This window comes from Maylandia zebra, linkage group LG2, assembly GCF_041146795.1.
Source record: "Maylandia zebra isolate NMK-2024a linkage group LG2, Mzebra_GT3a, whole genome shotgun sequence".
Classification (NCBI taxonomy): Eukaryota; Metazoa; Chordata; class Actinopteri; order Cichliformes; family Cichlidae; genus Maylandia; species Maylandia zebra.
The window spans coordinates 31,598,810-31,616,730 of NC_135168.1; the positions used below are offsets into that span (position 1 = coordinate 31,598,810).

A 17,921-nucleotide genomic window follows, 5' to 3' on the forward strand; every position below is an offset into this window, starting at 1 on the left:
CTTTTATATCCAGAGTTAAGTAATGTTTTTCTCTTTCTGTGTATACATAACTGCTAGACCAAATATTTAATGACCCGGCATCTTGTTTAAAGAGGGATAGGTGTAAAGGTTGCAATAACAATAACCTGGTGTAAGGGGAAATTATTCTGCAACAGCCCGGTCCCACAGCGAAGCCACCACTGTATCCTGGAGGGGCTGAATATATCATCCCAGCCTGTCTTTGTCATCAAGGCAAAGACAGGCTGAGATGCATGTCTGTTGTTTGTTAGGTTAAAATATTGCTGTTGAGCTAAGAGGCTGGCTGAACTCAGCCTGAACTTAAGCTCAGTGAATAAAATCATTTGCATACAAGTGTTCGATTGGACAAACAGCAATCTTAAAAATGGGATTGAAGCATCCATAACAGACCGACTGCAATTTATGAATGACAGCTCATGGTCACTGTCAGCAGTGCCAAGGCAGGAACCTGCTGCTGTACATCCAGTAGTGACATGTGATGGATGATCTGATGTTTGGCAGTAATATTTCCGTTCATCGTAACAGGAGTCTGAACGGTGTACCTTTTTAAATTTGAGTGCAAATAGCACATGCATCAGTTAACGCTTGTTCTCGTTTTGGTCTGCATGAACAGAGCAGGCATAACGGGTTTGAAATTGAACTGTTTTTATACCTCCCGCTGGTGACAGCTGTAGCTGGAGGCATTAATTTTGTCCATAATGCTTTGTGTCTTTCCCGTTTTTGAAGACTGTGTAGCTCTTTGAACGCCGTCAGAGATTTCTTCAAGTTAGTTAGGGATGTTCCCTTGGATTCAGAGATGAGCTAAGTTTGGGTGTGAAAGGCCAAGGTCAGCGTGACCCCACGATACCTTTTTATTTATTCAGATCTTATTGAATTAGACAAAAACATCAACAGAACAATACACTGACATAAAGTGAGGTATATAAGTCAATTTGTGCAATAAGTTGTTGGGTAATATTGATTTGGCAAACATCCAGTACACACAAGTTATGTTTTCACTTTGGATTTGAAGTCACAGAAACATTAAGCCAACATCTTCTCACAGTCAGCAGTGTTCATTATCTGTTCAGTCCACAGTTTTAGCATCAGGGTTTGAGATCATTTCCAAATCACAAGAATCAGTCTGGCATGAGCCTCTGGACAAACCACACTTCAACCATTGGCCCATATATTCCAAAACATTTCTCCAATCAGGAAAAACTTTGGCACACTCCCATGATGCATCTACCTAAGTGCCTCTTTCTGCCTTACATTATCAGCATAAAACATAGTTAATTAATTAATTAAATCCATTTTATGTATTTAGTTCAATTCAGTTTTATTCATACAGCACCAAATCACAACAACAGTCACCTCAAAGGGCTTTAAATTGTAAGATAGACGCTACAAAAATACATACAGATAAAAACCCAACAATCATATGACCCCCTATGAGCAAGCACTTTGGTGACAGTGGGAAGGAAAAACTCCCTTTTAACAGGAAGAAACCTCCGGCAGAACCTGGCTCAGGGAGGGGCGGGGCCATCTGCTGTGATTGGTTGGGGTGAGAGAAGGAAGACAGGATAAAGACATGCTGTGGAAGAGAGACAGAGATTAATAACAAGTATGATTCAATGCAGAGAGGTCTATTAACACATGTTGAGTGAGAAAGGTGACTGAAAAGGAAATACTCAATGCATCATGGGTAATCTCAAAGGAGTATAGTAATACTGATTAATTATTACAACAGACATTTTTAGGCATAACTCATGCCTACCTCATGAATTCTCAGGAACACCTTGGGAATATTTGTTAAATTCGGCACAAACATCTAATTGGACTTTAAGATCTGATGGTCATGGTCACGGTCATTGTAACCTCACAGCCCCGATTTAAGAATCTGTATGCTAATTTTGACAGAATTTCCTACAAATTATGGAATAAATGAATGAGGTAAAGTCTTTTGTTTTTGTTTTTTAAAGAAAGCGCCAATTCAAAGCTTTCATTGTTATGAACTGCTACATGACTGCTAGAAGCACGAGGCAGTAATCCTAGTATTGTGAAGTGCATGAGTCATATAATGAGTGTCACGAGCTGAGGTTTTCAGTATTGTGCTATATTAGTGTGAATCACCCAAGCAATAGTTTCATCCATCTAATTGTCCCACTGAGAATTGTGATGCCATCACTCTGGGGTGGGCGAGGTGAAAGTAGGTTGAGTATGTAGTCGGGCCTGTGTGGATGGAATAGCTCTTTCCTCTGTATTTAAAATGATCCTTTTTTATTCTCTTTTCACAGTCTCCTCTGAGGAGCAGTGAGGTTGACTGGTCGCTGTCAGAGCTGGATGTTTTGCTGCTGGCCGGCACCGTCGGTCACACTCTCAGCCTGGCGGCCAGCAGTTTCGTAGAGGAAGAGCACCAAACCTGGTACTTTCTGCTCAACACGCTCTGCCTCACCGTGTTCCAGGATGTCTGCCGCAAGTACTTCAGAGAGAAGAGGGGCTCTGGAGATGACGAAGAGCATATCCTCCCTTCCAAAGACCGTCATCCCTCCGCTCACCCCAAAGCAGAGATTTTCTCAGAGAAGTGGTTAGCGTTAGCCACGCCACCATTCACTCTGCTCTGCTGCCGGCTACTGCGCTCCCTCAACCAAACTGGGGTGCAGTGGGCTCATATCCCTGACGTTGGGCATTGGCTCAACAGGTGGGTTTATTGATCTAATATTAACTTTGATAAATGCTTCAGTTTTAAGTAGTTTAAATATTTGAGTCACTGTATTTTATTCATATCAAGAAAATGCAGGCAGTATTTGGAAAACAGTATAAATTAACTGGTTTCACTGATGATTCATCACCTAATGCCATGTAGTAGTGAATTTACACTCACTGCCAAATTTGAACCCAACCATCTGAATGCTGCATCAGAAATCTAGACTCATCAGTCTTCAATTGTCTAATTTTGGAGTTTCCTGTTGCTAGCTGACAGCAATTACAGTTACTGCTTTTGCGTTCAGAGATGCTCTTCTGCATACCTTGGTTGTAACAACTGGGTGTTTGAGTTACTGTTGCCTTCCTATCAGCGTGGAGCAGTCTGACCATTCTTCTCTGGCTATCACTTAAATGCCTAAATTGCATAAATCCACAAGTTGCTACCATGTGACAGGCTGCTGGTAAGATATTTCCATTCCTGAGCAGTTGAACAGGTGTGTTTTATTAAGTGGTCAGTGATTGTTTCCCAATTCCAGTGTGTCACTTTACCTGAATAAAAACCCAAAGGCACTCATATTTCCTCTTAGCAAGTGGTCAGTTGCTAGTAGATTAGCCAGCTACCTCCTTGATAGCAAGACAAGTGTTTTTATGTGCTAAATGCTAAACTATGTTTATTAAGTAGTCGCTAACTTTGTGTAACTATTGGTTGGACAGATAGTGATCATTGTATTGTTAGTAATTACAGCTGTGAAAATCAACCAATGTTAGAAAGGACAATAAAACTGTAAATAGTTGAGGAGAAATGTGGAGGATTATAGTTCTATTACTACAGTGATGCTTTTCTTGCACAGTCATATTTTTCATTGTTACGGAAACATTGATTCTAATTCTAATGCATGAAAGCTAGTAATACTACCTAACTAACCATCACTGTTGGTTTGTGCACATTTATTGTTTAACTAGGCAGCAAAGCAAAGAGAGAGTGGCAACAGTAACAGCTTCTTGGTTGATTCAAGATTAACTTGGCAGCATTTTTATTCCTAAGTCGCTCCTCAAGGGAAAATCAGACGACTCCATGAATAGCAAAAGGATAGAGGGTTCTGTCTCTGATGTGTTTGTGTTAAGCTGTACAAAAGGGCTGGGTACAAAAAGCGATTTCGCCGAAGTTCAGAAGTTTATCTGAAATCTGTTACATGCATGCATAAATCCCTTCAAGTGTATTTGCTCTCTTTTACTCAAAGCTAAATTTACAGTGGTAAACTGATTGCTGATATGGCTCTACAGCAAAATCTTCACTATGTTGTTTTTTCTGACAACCAGTGTTGTATTGTTGGTGTTGTAATGAACGGTGGGGTGCTAGCAAAGCTGAGGACCATTAGTTCTGTGTCATGCTGTATGGTATATTTCTCTTTTTACGTGGATATGTGGCAGCATGAAGGTGACAGGACATAACAGGAACTTATTTCCAACACAACTACAATTTGAAAAAAAAAACCCTACACTTGATGTTTTACGACAAATCAAACAGAATTGAAAAAGAACAGGCGTCTTTCACTGTTTAAGGATAGAAGTTCAACCGTCACATGGGGATACATTCGTTGCAGAAGGGCAATCTGTCTGAAGACAGTATACTCAGTAGGCTAAAATGCAGTGCAGCAACAAGATTTTCAATCTCAATGTGTTTCTCCACCTACACACAAATGTAACAGATCAATGTAGCAAATTCATTGATGTTCTTTGGGGAAAGCCGTGATATAGGATATTACTTACTGTAGTAGATGTAATGAAAGTGGTTCAGTGAACAATACATTTAGATTTCAATGCTAGATATAGACATCTAATGGAAGCTGTGTGGTGTTAACACACAGAGCAAGTCTTTTCTTCTGACACTAAAACATTTTAAATGTGTTTTTCTAGCTGAGAAGCTGATAGGACTACCCACTTACATTTTCTTTTTTTTAAAGATTCAAGAAGAGAAAATCGTCTTCAGATTGCCCAGACTGAAGGAAAACTGTGATTTCTCTGTAAAAACTGTGGCTTTTTCAGAGCCATTAATATTCTGACAGCAGTGCGAGGCAGGGGGATTATAGTTTGTTCTTTAACATTCATCACAATGTGGAACAGAGATGTGGATTCTGACCTTTTCCCTGTCCAGTGTTGCCCTTTCTTCCTACCTGCAGTGCCTGTTGCTTGGATAATGAGATCCAGGTAGCGTTATGCCTCATCTTGTCTCAAAGTATTCAACGTCCACTGCCAGTCTGATCCAGCTAATGGCTAAATACACGGCTTCAACTTTGATATGTCCTATTTCCTATCGGTGCTCAGTATGGTGCAATTACAGACTTTAATCCAGTGAACAATTGAGGGGCTGTGCCTCTTTTAAATTTAACCTGAATCTAGAGGATTTGACTGACAGTATTTCATCTCATCAAAGTAAATGCTCACCTTCAGCCTTCAAATGAGAACCTGTAATGCTTTCTCTTCATGTGTTATTATATATACAGTTACACTGGTGAACCGTCATATTAAAGACGGTCAGTTCACAGTAATGAGGTGAGTGTATGTCCAAGTAATCCCTGAGAGCCAGGAGCTAAAGCGTCAAACTGCTTTAATCAGCTGGTCTATCAATATTTTTTTCTTTTCTTGGATTTGTCGAGTCAACTCAGGCACACGTCTCTGGCTGTGAAGACAGAAGCCCCACCCACCTGTGGGTGGAGCCAGGTGCGAGGGGCAGCCCAGTCAGAAGACATCTGGTTTTTCAAGAGTGTGGCCTTAAAAGGAAAGGAGAAAATAGCCTTTTTTAGACAGTAAAACTGATAGATGATAGGAATTCACAGTTCAGAATACTAAGGATTATCCTGAAGTGTGTAACGCAAAGCCACTCTAGCTCTCTTACCGTAACAGCCTGTTTAGTTGTCTAAACAAGAAAGGGCTAGCTTGTCTACAGGTTGTTCAAAACTCTGCAGCGAGGCTACTGACCCACTCGAACAAGGGAGCTCATATGACCCCTGTTTTGAAGTTGCTACACTGGCTCCCAATCAGATTTAGGTTCCATTTTAAAACTCTAGTTTTAAACTTTAGAGCATTACAGGCCAGGCCCCTCCCTATACTGCTGATTTGATTTGTACACATACCTGGTAACCTGAGGTCTTTGAATCAAAACCTTTTAGTGGTACCCCACACTCGTTTTAGAACTCGAGGGGACCGATCTTTCCAAGCTGTTGCCCCCAGACTGTGGAATGCACTTCTACTATTTTTACAGCGTCTGGACTCAGTGGAGACCTTCAAAGAGCAGCTAAAGATATTTTTTATTTCAAAAAGCTTTTAATTAGACGGGTGTTTTATGATGTATTTATGACTGTATTATGTCTTCTTACCTTCTTGTAAAGCACTTTGTGACACATGTCTGAGAAAGGTACTATATGAATAAACTTTACTTACTTACTACTTACTAGCAGAGTCCAAAAATAACAACAATGAGCTGGAACTGAGCTGAATATATGTATATATATATATATGTATGTGTATATGTAGAAAGAGAGAGATCTTGATATAGATATCTATAAACTGACCATAGATGTGGTTTGCCTTAAGCCACTACTTGGCCAACTGTAATACTTTGAGCATTTACCTTAAAAATATATAAACTTCATTGTGAAAATTCCAAATCCCTTCCTCATCATTTGAGTGCTTGGCACGTTTCTCAGCCAGTGACTGTTCTCTTCCATTTTCTCTCTAGCTCTGAGCACAAGGTGGTCCTCTCCCTGCTGTCCGCTTTCTGTTTGGTTCTCATCTACTTCCTGGTTCAAAGACAGTGCTCGTGGGTCTCGAAGGTCGCCCTCGCCCTCGGGCTTTTGGGTGTGTACAGCTATCGGGCAGCTGTCGGCAACGTCCTGTTTCCCTGGTATCATTCTGGTCGAACTATGTCCAAGTAAGTAAGTCTTTGTGAACCACGAAACAGTGAGTTCATTCACCATAACAGCTGGCAAATTGCTGTCCCCTGGTATTGACTTGATTTAAAGTTCAGGAGTGCCAGGCTGTGCTGTGATGCAGATGAGCGTGAAGACTCTAGTGCTGCTCGTGTCATCTGGGACAATCCCTTACTCTGATGATGAACTGCAGTACAGTTTTTTCGCTTTACATCTACCTACAGTAAATCTCCCTGACCTAGTGTAACGTCATGTCCTCACGGTTTTGAACTGTCTTAAATTAAATTTATTACACTAAAAGAGGCATCAAGCAATCTATAAATGTTGATTTAAATTGGCAGCCAGTGGGAACTGCAGAAGTATCGACAGGTCTTTTCTCCTTCAACACATCTCTGGTACGGCCGCATCAACACTCTCCCCTCATGTCATCTGTAACTTATGAAACTAAAGTATGACATTCACAACACAGCTACTTAATTAGAGTGGTGAGTACAGAAGAAATAGACTAACATGCAGAATATTGGAATCATTTTTGTAAGTAAATTTGCTTTTCATTTGGCTTGAAAATGAGCTTTTTAGCTGCAATGACTGAAATACAAATCGATGTGTTTGTCTCTATTCCTGAGCGGCAAAGAGCTGTGCAGGCCACAAAGTGAGGTTCATATTTGTAGTTTTGAGTATAATTTCTAAACAACTATTGGATGGATTGCTTTCATGTTGGATACACATTATTAATATTTACCACTTGTAATGACTTTGGATAGCTTGATTTAAGACCAAAACCAATGGCAGCCCAGCAGCCTCATTTATCTTTGTATCTCTGTTAAGTGCTAGTTGGCATAATTTTAAATGGATAACCTCGCTGCATAGCCACAAGAGTGGAGCTGCTGTGAAAATGGATGTAAAAGCAAAATGATTTGTAAATCACTCAAACCATTGAAGCGGTTGACTTGAAGAAGGGGACCAGGTCGCCGCTAGAGGCCTTGAGTAAGAACAAGTGTCAGCGGGGCTTCAGAACTTAAGGTTGTCAGTTGCTTTGTGTAGCCTTCAGATAGTTCCAGTACATGTTTAGTGGATAACATGCAGACTTGTTTTTTACCTTTTTACATTTTAAAATTCCATCTCAAAGTTTTGTCCGACTACATCCCTTTAGTGCAGCTAATGTTTCTAACTGTGTGTTTATAAAAGTATATGGACTATTGCTGGTCAGTAGCCATGCTTTCATATAATATAAACACAATACAATCCTGTTGCCAACCAGTTGAATAGATTCCCCCTTTGCAAATATACGTGTCACAGACTCAGAGTGATTACAATGTGTTTGCAAACTGTCTGCATTTTTAAATTAGACTGCATTTATTTACAAACCTTCACCAGTTGGTCTGAGAGTGATTGCAGCCAGGCCAAGTCACACTGTGATTGTTTGAAGACAGGCTGCTTACCACCAGGCAAGCTGTGCAGTCGCCTTTCAGTGCAAAGCAATCACCCAGAGGCTGAGGCTGTTGCACGCTCAGTCGCTGAAAGAGGAAAAATTCCACTGAATCCTTTGGAGAGGAGGTCGCTGTCGTACTTTTACTCCATTGTGACTGAGAATATAGTGCACATGGCAGACCATAACATCTGTGAAGGCACCATTAATGCTGAAGCCGGCTTTACATACAGGTTTTGGAGCCACATATGCTGTCATTCCAAGATGTTTTACAGGCAGGGTATTAATTGTTTCAGTGAGACTGTGTCCCAATCCACATCGTGCCGTGGCATGGCTACGCATTTTTAAAAAGTGCAGATGTGAGGCAGCACAATGGTAATCCTCCACCATCTCACATTTTCAAAATGTGTTGCTAGCTTCCTGTTTAAGATGAAGATACATTTTTTGCAAAACAAAAAATGTCTCAGTTATGACATTTGTATGTTGAATTAAAAAACAGGAAAATAAAATCATGTTGATGCAAAGTGTAAGTAACTGCAGATCCAGAGATAGTTAAACCTGTGTTATGATCAGATGCCAGCAGGTGTAACTATAATTGTTACTTCATGACCATATTTTAAAGAAATCAAGTTTGCTGCCTCTTTCCTAGTAGTAAAGAAAGCCTGAAAGCATGGAGAGCATTGTTTTCCTCGTCTTGGGGTCATGTTTGTTGACAAGTCAGCCAGCCATGGCTAACTGATTTGTGTATTGAGATTGGATCAAATTGCGTGCGCAATTGTGATGACAACAGTAAGACTGGAGGCATTTTAACTGGCTCAACAGCGACAGGTTTTCCAAGGATGATGCTTTTTTTCCGGCCTGTTGATTTTCTTATCTCAGATTTTTTTTTTTTTTTTTAATGGTCCTCAGTCGTCCCTGCTGTCATTTAAAAAAAATCTTGAGAAGAGTTTTCATTTCTTAAGCCTGAAAATGCATTCAAGCCCTTCCAGTATACATTTGAGGGTAAGACTCTTCCCTGCTAAGACCCTCAAGTCTTAATCAAGCAACCTAGATGCATAATAATGTTTCTCATTTTAAAGAGCTGATGATAAAACTGTTCATCTGGTGCCAGCTGCTCAGCATCCAGTGCATTTAGGAAGTTATGTGTGTCCTTGAACTCAACCTGAATAAAAAAAATCATGTTCATGGTTTGGCTCTGAAATGCATTAGTGTTCTTGGAGACTGGAGCCCCTTTACACCTTTAGCACAGTCCGTCTGTAATAGTTGTTGTTAGCATTGTCTGAAAAGAGAGGATTTTTCCACCTCCTAAATGGTGTAATTTTTCATCCTGTAGCCAGTAGCTTGGCACAGAGTTACCTGCTACTAACCCCTGTCAGAAAATGATGAGTGTTCAGGACTGCACACGGTTCTCCTGTCTAGTTTTCCTGACCTCCCTTCATCTACCACCAGTACCTGGCCTTCCCTAACCTTTTCTGTTCTCCTTGGCAGGCTCGCCTACCTGCTTGCCTAATTAAAATCTCAACCTCTCACCCTTAGCCAAACAAAGATACCTTACTTAAGCCATGCAGTGACTTGCGCTCCTTTTGACCGACTGTATAATTGACATGGCCGATGTTCGACCCAGTGCTTCAGTGTTTCTTTTCACACGCAGTGATCATGATTGTGCATCACCTCAAGTTTTTCTTTAGCTTTAGCTCTTCTTATAGACTAACTTAAGTGCTGTTATTTTTGACGACAGCAGGTCGTGTAGCTCAGGTTCTGTGTTTTCATTGCTTGCTAAGGAGATTCTATTTTTGGCCAATTAAAATAGAACTTTGATTTTATTGTCTTAAAGCTTCCAACATTTGAGACAAATAATTTCCCATGGGTCTATATTTTGTTGTTTTGGCCATTTTTAAACAGCCATCTAGTTAAAGCTACGGCAATTTTAGATAGATCTCTTTTTGAGATAAAAAATGCACACACCCCCACCCCCCACCCATGCTGTAATGTGGATCTAAAAAGAAGCAGCTTTGTATAATGACCCTGTTTAAAGTCTGGTCTTCTTGGGTTACTCTTTCTGTGTGTTTTATCAGAGTAAAGCCCCCTGACAACTCCCCGGCTCCCTCCTCACCTCCCTTCGTGCCAACTGCCTAATTGCGCTGCTGCATCTTTCAAAATGGCTAATGGGGTTGAGAACAGCCAACGCTGCTCACTTTAAAGGGCTCAAAGACTCGCTTGGATTGATGTCACTGTGGATACAGTTTGTCTTTTTTCCCTCTCAGTTTTCCTCTCCCCCGCGCACGCCCCTCCTTATGGCATCATCTCAAATGAACCTAAAAATAGAAAGCTAACAAAGTCAGGCGACAGGGCACGTATATACTCTGAATTATTTGTATTTATTTAGATATTGAGAGGTGGCTGATTACCGCTGCAGCACTGACACATAACTGTAGACAGGAAGATGCAATTAAGGTAACAAAAGCGGAAGCAAATGAAATTTTTCTGAGCGAACGTTCCAGCAGGAAGTAGCTGAACATCAAAGCAGCCGGCTGAGGTCCAAACCTGTCTGAGGCTGTATGCATCATAGCCAAAGTTTGTTTCAGTCCCCCCCTCCACATTTATGGCTCTTTTTTTTTTTATACTGAACACAAAGCCACTAGAAGCATTTACAATGTTTATGCTTCTGTTTGTGTGTGCGTGTGAGCGCGCGTGCTTCACACCTGCACAAAACATGACCCATTTTATCGTGTATGCTTGATCTCGAAAGGGGGCTGTTGCGCAGTTTCCCAATTTAAAAATATTCATGCATACCGATCCCGCTTAAAAATGGAAATGTATTCAAACTCGTCTCAAAACACCTGTGAACCTCTGCCACACACACGTGCACGCACGCACACGCAGACAGGCACACACAGAATGCATTTTTCAGTTTTATTACCCAGGCGGTAAAGTGTTTTATAACCCTGTTTCAAAGTCAATTCTGTGTTTACAATATATCAGTGGTAACATTTAGCAAATTATTATGCTCCACTGACTGCCAGAGCCGTGTACGTAAAAACCGCTTTCTGTTGTTTCAGCACAAACGGGATTGTTTAAAAGAAATGACACAAAATAGAAGTCTAAAGAAAGGTGGACATCAACACATGCTGCCAGAGAAGCAGGTATTGATCTAGTGGCTTGTTGTGTAATTAGATGTTGTGTCTGTAACCATTGTTTTAAAGTCTTCTCCTCGGTCCCTGTGGCGTTTTAGCAGTTGCCACCGTGACAAGCTCAGCTTTATCCCGCAGAAAGTCAGGGCTCAGACAAAGTGGGCAGGTCCTGCTTGCTCTCAGGCGTCTGCTTCAAAGCTTTTCCTCTGGCACTGAATCACTTGTTTTGGCTGATTCACTGTAAGTGTTAGCCTGATGCAGGTGATTGATGAAGGGGATCTACCAAACATGTTAAGGGGATTGGACATAGTCTTACCTTTTCTTGTTCACTTGCTGGAGCGCCAGTGCTTGTTTCCAAGGTAACATGAAATCCAGGCAGCTCTGCAGCTTGACAAGCAACTATTTTCTGTCCACTGTTACTACTATTAACCTTTTTTTTTTTTTTTTAAATCCAGCAGATAAGAAGATGAAATTGATTGAATTGCACCTCCTCATCAAGCAATGTGAAGGTTTCCCAAAGGATTTAACACCCCTAAAAAACATAGTTTGAAATGAGACATCTTTTCTTTCACTCACATTAAATATTCATTACTAAATATAGAACAATCAAAGTCGAAGGTTGGGGGAACTGATAATATTATTGCTAAGGAGTTTAATATGGGGAGGTTTTGCTTCTTCAGGGTGAGGTCGGTGTGATTTGATCAGATTTGAGTGACAGTGGCCTGGAAACATGAGTAAATAATCCAATAAGAAGTCCTTTTGATTCAAATAAAGCATTTAACTGCTTTGGTGAATGGAGAATACAGAGCTGGATTCATCACAGTCAGCCTGCCACATTTTTCTTGTGTAACTGTTAAAATTGTTGATTATAGAAAAAGGGTTTTAATTCCTTAGTCTCAGTTCACTGAGTGGGGAGCATAGACCGTATGTAATAGATGGATGTAGCCATTGCTTTGAAATTTGCTAGTAAAGTCCCGTTTTGAAGCATCAAGCTGAGCATTTTATCTATCATCAAAGGTTTTGGGGTTTTTGCAAACAGACATGGGCTAAATCTGACCAAAATCAATGGCCTTTGTGTGCTTAGTCTAATAAAATTTGGGTTTTTTTAAAAAAATTGTTTAGTTTTATTTTATTTTATTTTTACATATACTATTTCACTTTGTTATTTGTTATGTCATGTGTACAGCACTTTGTTTTCAGTTGAAGGTTTTTTGAAAAGTGCTATATAAATCAATTGCTTGCTTGCTTTATTTACTTTTCATTCACAGTTGTGACACGTACTGCACTTCTTTTTGACTCTAATCGAAACCATAATTTAGAAAAGTAAACATTATGTTTTTAATAAAGATGACCAGACTGGTCATAGAGCAAAGAAGCAGAAGAGTCATTTCCTGATGAGCTTTTATGCAATTTGACCTCGTTTTTACAAAGTGACAATATTGCGTGTAGAAGGTCAAATCCAGCGCACAAACATGAAGTTTTCAGTTAGCAGTAGACTTATAGTTTACTGCTAATTATGCCAAAATTTAATTCTGATTAAAAGCATGGCTTATTCTTTGTGCTTGATGTTGGAATGAACTGACTGTGCCAGTTTTTTTAGAAAGCAGCAACTTTTGTAAAACTAACCACACTTAAGGCGCTATTTAGGGGATTGCACTTACATGATATTTTGCCCTGTTTAGTAAATCTGGCCCGGTGGGCAGAACTGATTGAGGAAACTGAGGACATTGCTCTCTTCAAGTACAGCTAGTGACTATCAGTCACAGGGAACCACAGGGTACCTTGTCTTCATTTAAAAAACTTAACGTCATGTTGTTTTAAGTAAGACCTGAAACTAGCAGTTGAGGCCATAAACTCATGAAAATATTTCCTGAGGTTATTGATAAAGGGAGCTGCTGGCCTTCATCCTGTTGATTTTCATACGATGTGACTTCTTATTGCTACTACAGAAGTCGCCCCCTGCTGGACACTTGAAAGAATGCAGTTGTAAGATTTTCTACTCTGCCTTCTCTTTTTTCCTGAAGCTAGAGCCATCTTTTATATACAGTCTATGGTAGATACCAGTTGAGCCCCACCCCTTTAAGACCAGTGAGAAGAGCAGATACTAAGACAAGAAATATTATTTTGAATGCCTTGAAATAAACATTTCCAGTGAAGAATCTCTGAGAGAAACTGGTTTTGAGCAATATCTTTTAAAAATTATGTTGAAATAAATTACATGTAATGTCTTTATGAAAGTAATACCAAAGAAAAGCTGTATGTTAGTAATGCAGTTTTTAACCCATCTGACAAAACCAACTAGAATAAGGCAACAGTATTGCTCTATCTGCTCTAATAAATGCTTACTGGCCTATGAATGGACATCTCCCTGTTTCTGTGAAGATCCAAGTGTTCATCTGTTTCCTGGTGTAGTTCTCAAACCCAAAAGTAATCTCTACAACAACAAAAAAACACCAGAAGTAACAAAATGCACTCTTAGCATTGTTCTTTGTGATGAATGTCTTCCTCTGGAAGACGCAGCTGAACACAACTTTGGGATATTCTGTGTTATTGTTCTGTGATAAGAGCAAGTTTCCTCTTCCAAGCTTTGCATTTGTTTAGTGGTCTGAGTTAATGTATGCCAGAAGGCGAATGGCAGACTTTTATAAATGATTCACTACAAAATAACATTATATCTGAGGAGGACTGATAGCATGGATTGTCAATACTAATGACTTTACAATTTCACTGGCTGTAATCTGGAACAAAAATTCTTCGACTGCAGTTCCAGGATCCTTTGCATGTATCCACCACCAAACAGCAACATGATAAACAGTGTTATTATCTCAATGATTCTATACTGCATCTTAAACTGTCTGTCAGACTGTTTCTATTATAAAACCACGACTTTATTCATATCTATTACAGACCACTGTAATTCGAGTTATGAAAGAGATGAGAGAGCAGGGATATGAAGGGCTGCAGGAGTCCTGTTTACTGTTGCTGCACTTTGTATTTTGGCTGCATGTCTCTACGTTTGGATGGAAACTGTGGATGGCATAATGCCTTCTGAGATTCATGCCATGAGAGTTGGGAAAGTTAAAGAATCTGATGCTTAAAATCAGCCTCATTCATGTCTTCAACCAAAAAACTGTGCATGACATGCTATAATAAGGGTACTCTTAAAATCACTGCAGACACTTTTTGAAGGGCCTGCAGTTATGGAAATTATATAAACATTACATAGAGCCTTTATTGCTCAGACAACAAGGACAGTTTGCGCAGTCTGCCTTGAAAATGTCAGAGCAAACAAGATGGCTTTCAGTATTCAGACTTTCTTGTGCCTCTTGGTTCAGGAAGATGGTTATTGTGTCAGAGTCATGTAGATTAGCCCTGGGTTTTTTTCAATTGTTAGAAATGTGAAATTTGATACTTTTTAAGCACAGCCTGAACTTTATTGGGCAAGTTCTCTTCCAATTTCTTTAAAAGGTCTCCAGGATTTTTTTTGAAGGGCATTCAAAGCTCTTCTTTGGATGTTTCTGCCTTTTGTTCTGTTCTCTGACAAGATGATTCCACACTGCCTCAGCAATGTTGAGGTCTGGACTCTGGGGAGGCCAATCTGTTCCATTGTGTGTTTTTCAATCCAGGTATGTTTTTACTGCATTGTCAGTGTGTCTGGGATCATTGTCATGCTGAAAAGTCAAGCTGTTGCCAATCAGATGCTTTAAAAATGGTATTGCGTCGTAGATGAATGCAGAAAATATAATCTGTAATTTTCTGCATTAATTAATTTTGACAAGATCTTTAACACCACAAGGTTGAAATGCAGCTACAAACCATATCATACCCTCCACTGTGTTTTGTAGGTGGTTGTAGTTACGGGGCGATCGTGGCTCAAGAGTTGGGAGTTCGTCTTGTAATCGGAAGGTTGCTGGTTCGAGCCCCAGCTTGGACAGTCTCGGTCGTTGTGTCCTTGGGCAAGACACTTCACCCGTTGCCTACTGGTGGTGGTCAGAGGGCCCGGTGGCGCCAGTGTCCGGCAGCCTCGCCTCTGTCAGTGCGCCCCAGGGTGGCTGTGGCTACAATGTAGCTGCCATCACCAGTGTGTGAATGCGAGTGTGAATGGGTGGGTGACTGGATATGTAAAGCGCTTTGGGGTCCTTAGGGACTAGTAAAGCGCTATATAAATACAGGCCATTTACCATTTACCATAGTTAGGTGACAGCTTTCCATCTCTCAGGTATTGTGTCAGGTTCTTGCTGGATTTTCCTGTTTCTCAAGGACATGACTTTCACATACTGTTCATGTGCTGTAGATAGTAGAGATGGCACGATACCACTTTTTTATGTCCGATACGATATCATACATTTGGATGTCTGCCGATACCAATATAAATCCGATATAGCATATTTTATAATCAATAAAATGTTTTGTTTAAATATCTTGCTGCATTTTGTATAAGTTCATACTCAAGTTTAAAAAACTAAACTAAAATAAAACTTTTCTGTTATACCTGTATGCAAAAGATACACTGCACCCAAAATATTTCATAGATCAGCTAAACTGATCAATCTAATAAACTTAAACCTACACCATCCTCCCTATTCTGGTATTTCAAAGAGTACTTAGTGGAAATATTAAGCAACCTAACTAATAGGGTTCCAACTCCCAGCAAAAAATAATAAAAAATAGGGAACCACCCCCCACCCTCTGCTTTATAATGCTTAATTGACGTAATCGACTGTAATTTAATGCAAGTGTAAAAAAAAAAAATGCACAGAAATCTGAAAAATCAGAAAATTGTCTACAATGATTAAATAGATTCAACATCTTTCTTCAAAAGAATTGCAGACTGCACAGATGGTGCCTTCCCAAAGGAAAAAGTACTATAGCTTACTAGGGTATAAATTTGACTTAATAGTTACTATATACAATAATGGATGTCTGTACATTTTACATCAGATGGAAACTTTGGTTGTAAGATTCAGATAATTATTTATTAAAAGCTAGACATGACAATTAGAAAGGAAAGTATGTCTTTGTGCCCCCTTTTCCCTGTTAATGCCCTATCGGCCCCCCCTGGCTAAACCTTGCTAGACCCGCCCCTGCACAGTTACGTCAGCTGGATCTTTATGTAGAAAAAGATCCTGGTGTAGAAAGTAATATTAACAGTTTATCAAGCTTAAACGTGCTGCTGTTGTTTATCCGCTGGTTTCCTTTTTCTAACGCAAAGTGGGCCAAAAACAAACGAGAGACGGAGTCGCGACAGAAAAGCAGATCAGCTGATCATTGATCAGTTTCATGATTGAAGTAGCAGCAGGAGAGGGAGGGAGAGAGTCGCTCCCAGCATTCGGTGGGAATGCTTTACAAACATTCAGAGATGAACTTGCACACTTGCTTTACTTCTCTCTGGGATACCTTTCTCGGAGATTAAATGCCGGTTTGGAAGCACGTAGCGAGGCTCCAAATGCTGAACCAGACCGCACGCCACATCCACTCTATCACGAGACCATACTCCTCTGACGTGCTAAGTTTATGAGCTGGGTTACGCTATGTCGCAAGTTTGTGAGGTGCTTTTGTGATATTGAATGGATCGGATTACATTTTTTATTCCTCTCCGATATCCGATCCAGTAATTTAGGTCAGGATCGGACCGATACGTAATATCGGATCGGTCCATCTCTAGTAGATAGTAGTTTTTTATGCCTGCCACGTCTTCTTTTGTCTTCCACTTCAGTTTCCTCAAACATTTTAAGGACACACTGAACATCACGCTGAGATATGCCAAGTTTTCTTTTAATAGCTCTTTGGAAATCTCATTGTTGGTGTGTAGCTGTGTTATCTTTGACATCATTTGGAAATTCGTTTAAAGAAATTGGAGCAAATGTGTTTTCATGACAGGCTGCAACTGTGGTACAAAGGTACAAGTGCCTAAAAATACAATTTAATGTTGTAGCACAACACTGGTTCATCCCTTGACTTATGTGCCTTTTTTATGCTTGAATGATTTCCTAGGTCAAAGAAAAAGCATTCCTCTGAAAATGATCAGACATTGACAGACAAAGAACCATTGCTCAAGACTCCAAGTCTGGCCCCGTGTAAACTAAACCTAAAGAAATTAAGCACTGCTCAAGACTTTTGTACAGTACTCTATACAATTAATAGAATTTCTGCAAAGAATTTGGACTTTGTTATAAGAAACAAATGCAACCTGAATAAGTGATAACAGCTGTTTCAAGTCTTTATTGAATACACTGAGTAATCGTTTGAGGATGGGAAACAAACAGCATGTTTATGTGAAAAGTTTTCACAGGACTCTCAGTGGAGCGGTGATGATTGGGGTTTGTTCTGCAGCCACAGGATCTCGGCACCTTGCAGTCCACCATGAACTGCTCTAGATACCAAAACAATTAGGAGTTCAGGAGAACGTCAAAGCCATCTTTCCATCAGCCAAAGTAGCAACTCTACAACAGACTTGCTGAAAAGCAAGAGAACTGAGTTGCTGCTTTGGTCCAGTCAAAGTCAACTGATTGAAATGCTGTGGCGAGAGACAGCTGTGCATCAATGAATGTCCACAATTCTCAATGAAGTGAAGGGACATTGTAAAGGAGAGGGGGACCAAAAGCTAGTTAGAATCACATATTCCAATTAAGGAGATGAGATTGAAAGCGTGGGTTGTAAAGATGCCTCTCTCGCTAAATAAAAGCATACAGTGTCTTGCTACTGACAAAGTCTGCTCTTCTTTAGAAA

The 17,921-nt window shown here is 40.1% G+C and overlaps 1 protein-coding gene across 2 annotated transcripts in view; it reads left to right on the plus strand.

Annotated features, from left to right (window-relative positions):
* pigg (phosphatidylinositol glycan anchor biosynthesis class G (EMM blood group)) overlaps nucleotides 1-17,921 on the plus strand; it is an 89,208-nt gene that overhangs the window by 42,242 nt on the left and 29,045 nt on the right. Inside the window, exons 9-11 of one of the 2 annotated variants that reach the window (XM_004563183.4) lie at nucleotides 2,295-2,698; nucleotides 6,443-6,634; nucleotides 11,648-12,380. In XM_004563183.4, coding sequence (XP_004563240.1) covers nucleotides 2,295-2,698; nucleotides 6,443-6,634; nucleotides 11,648-11,654 — 603 coding nt within the window. In that variant the 3' untranslated portion in view covers nucleotides 11,655-12,380. Of the gene's footprint in view, nucleotides 1-2,294; nucleotides 2,699-6,442; nucleotides 6,635-11,647; nucleotides 12,381-17,921 lie in introns of those variants that run through there. The other variant, XM_004563181.4, reaches the window with a different exon arrangement.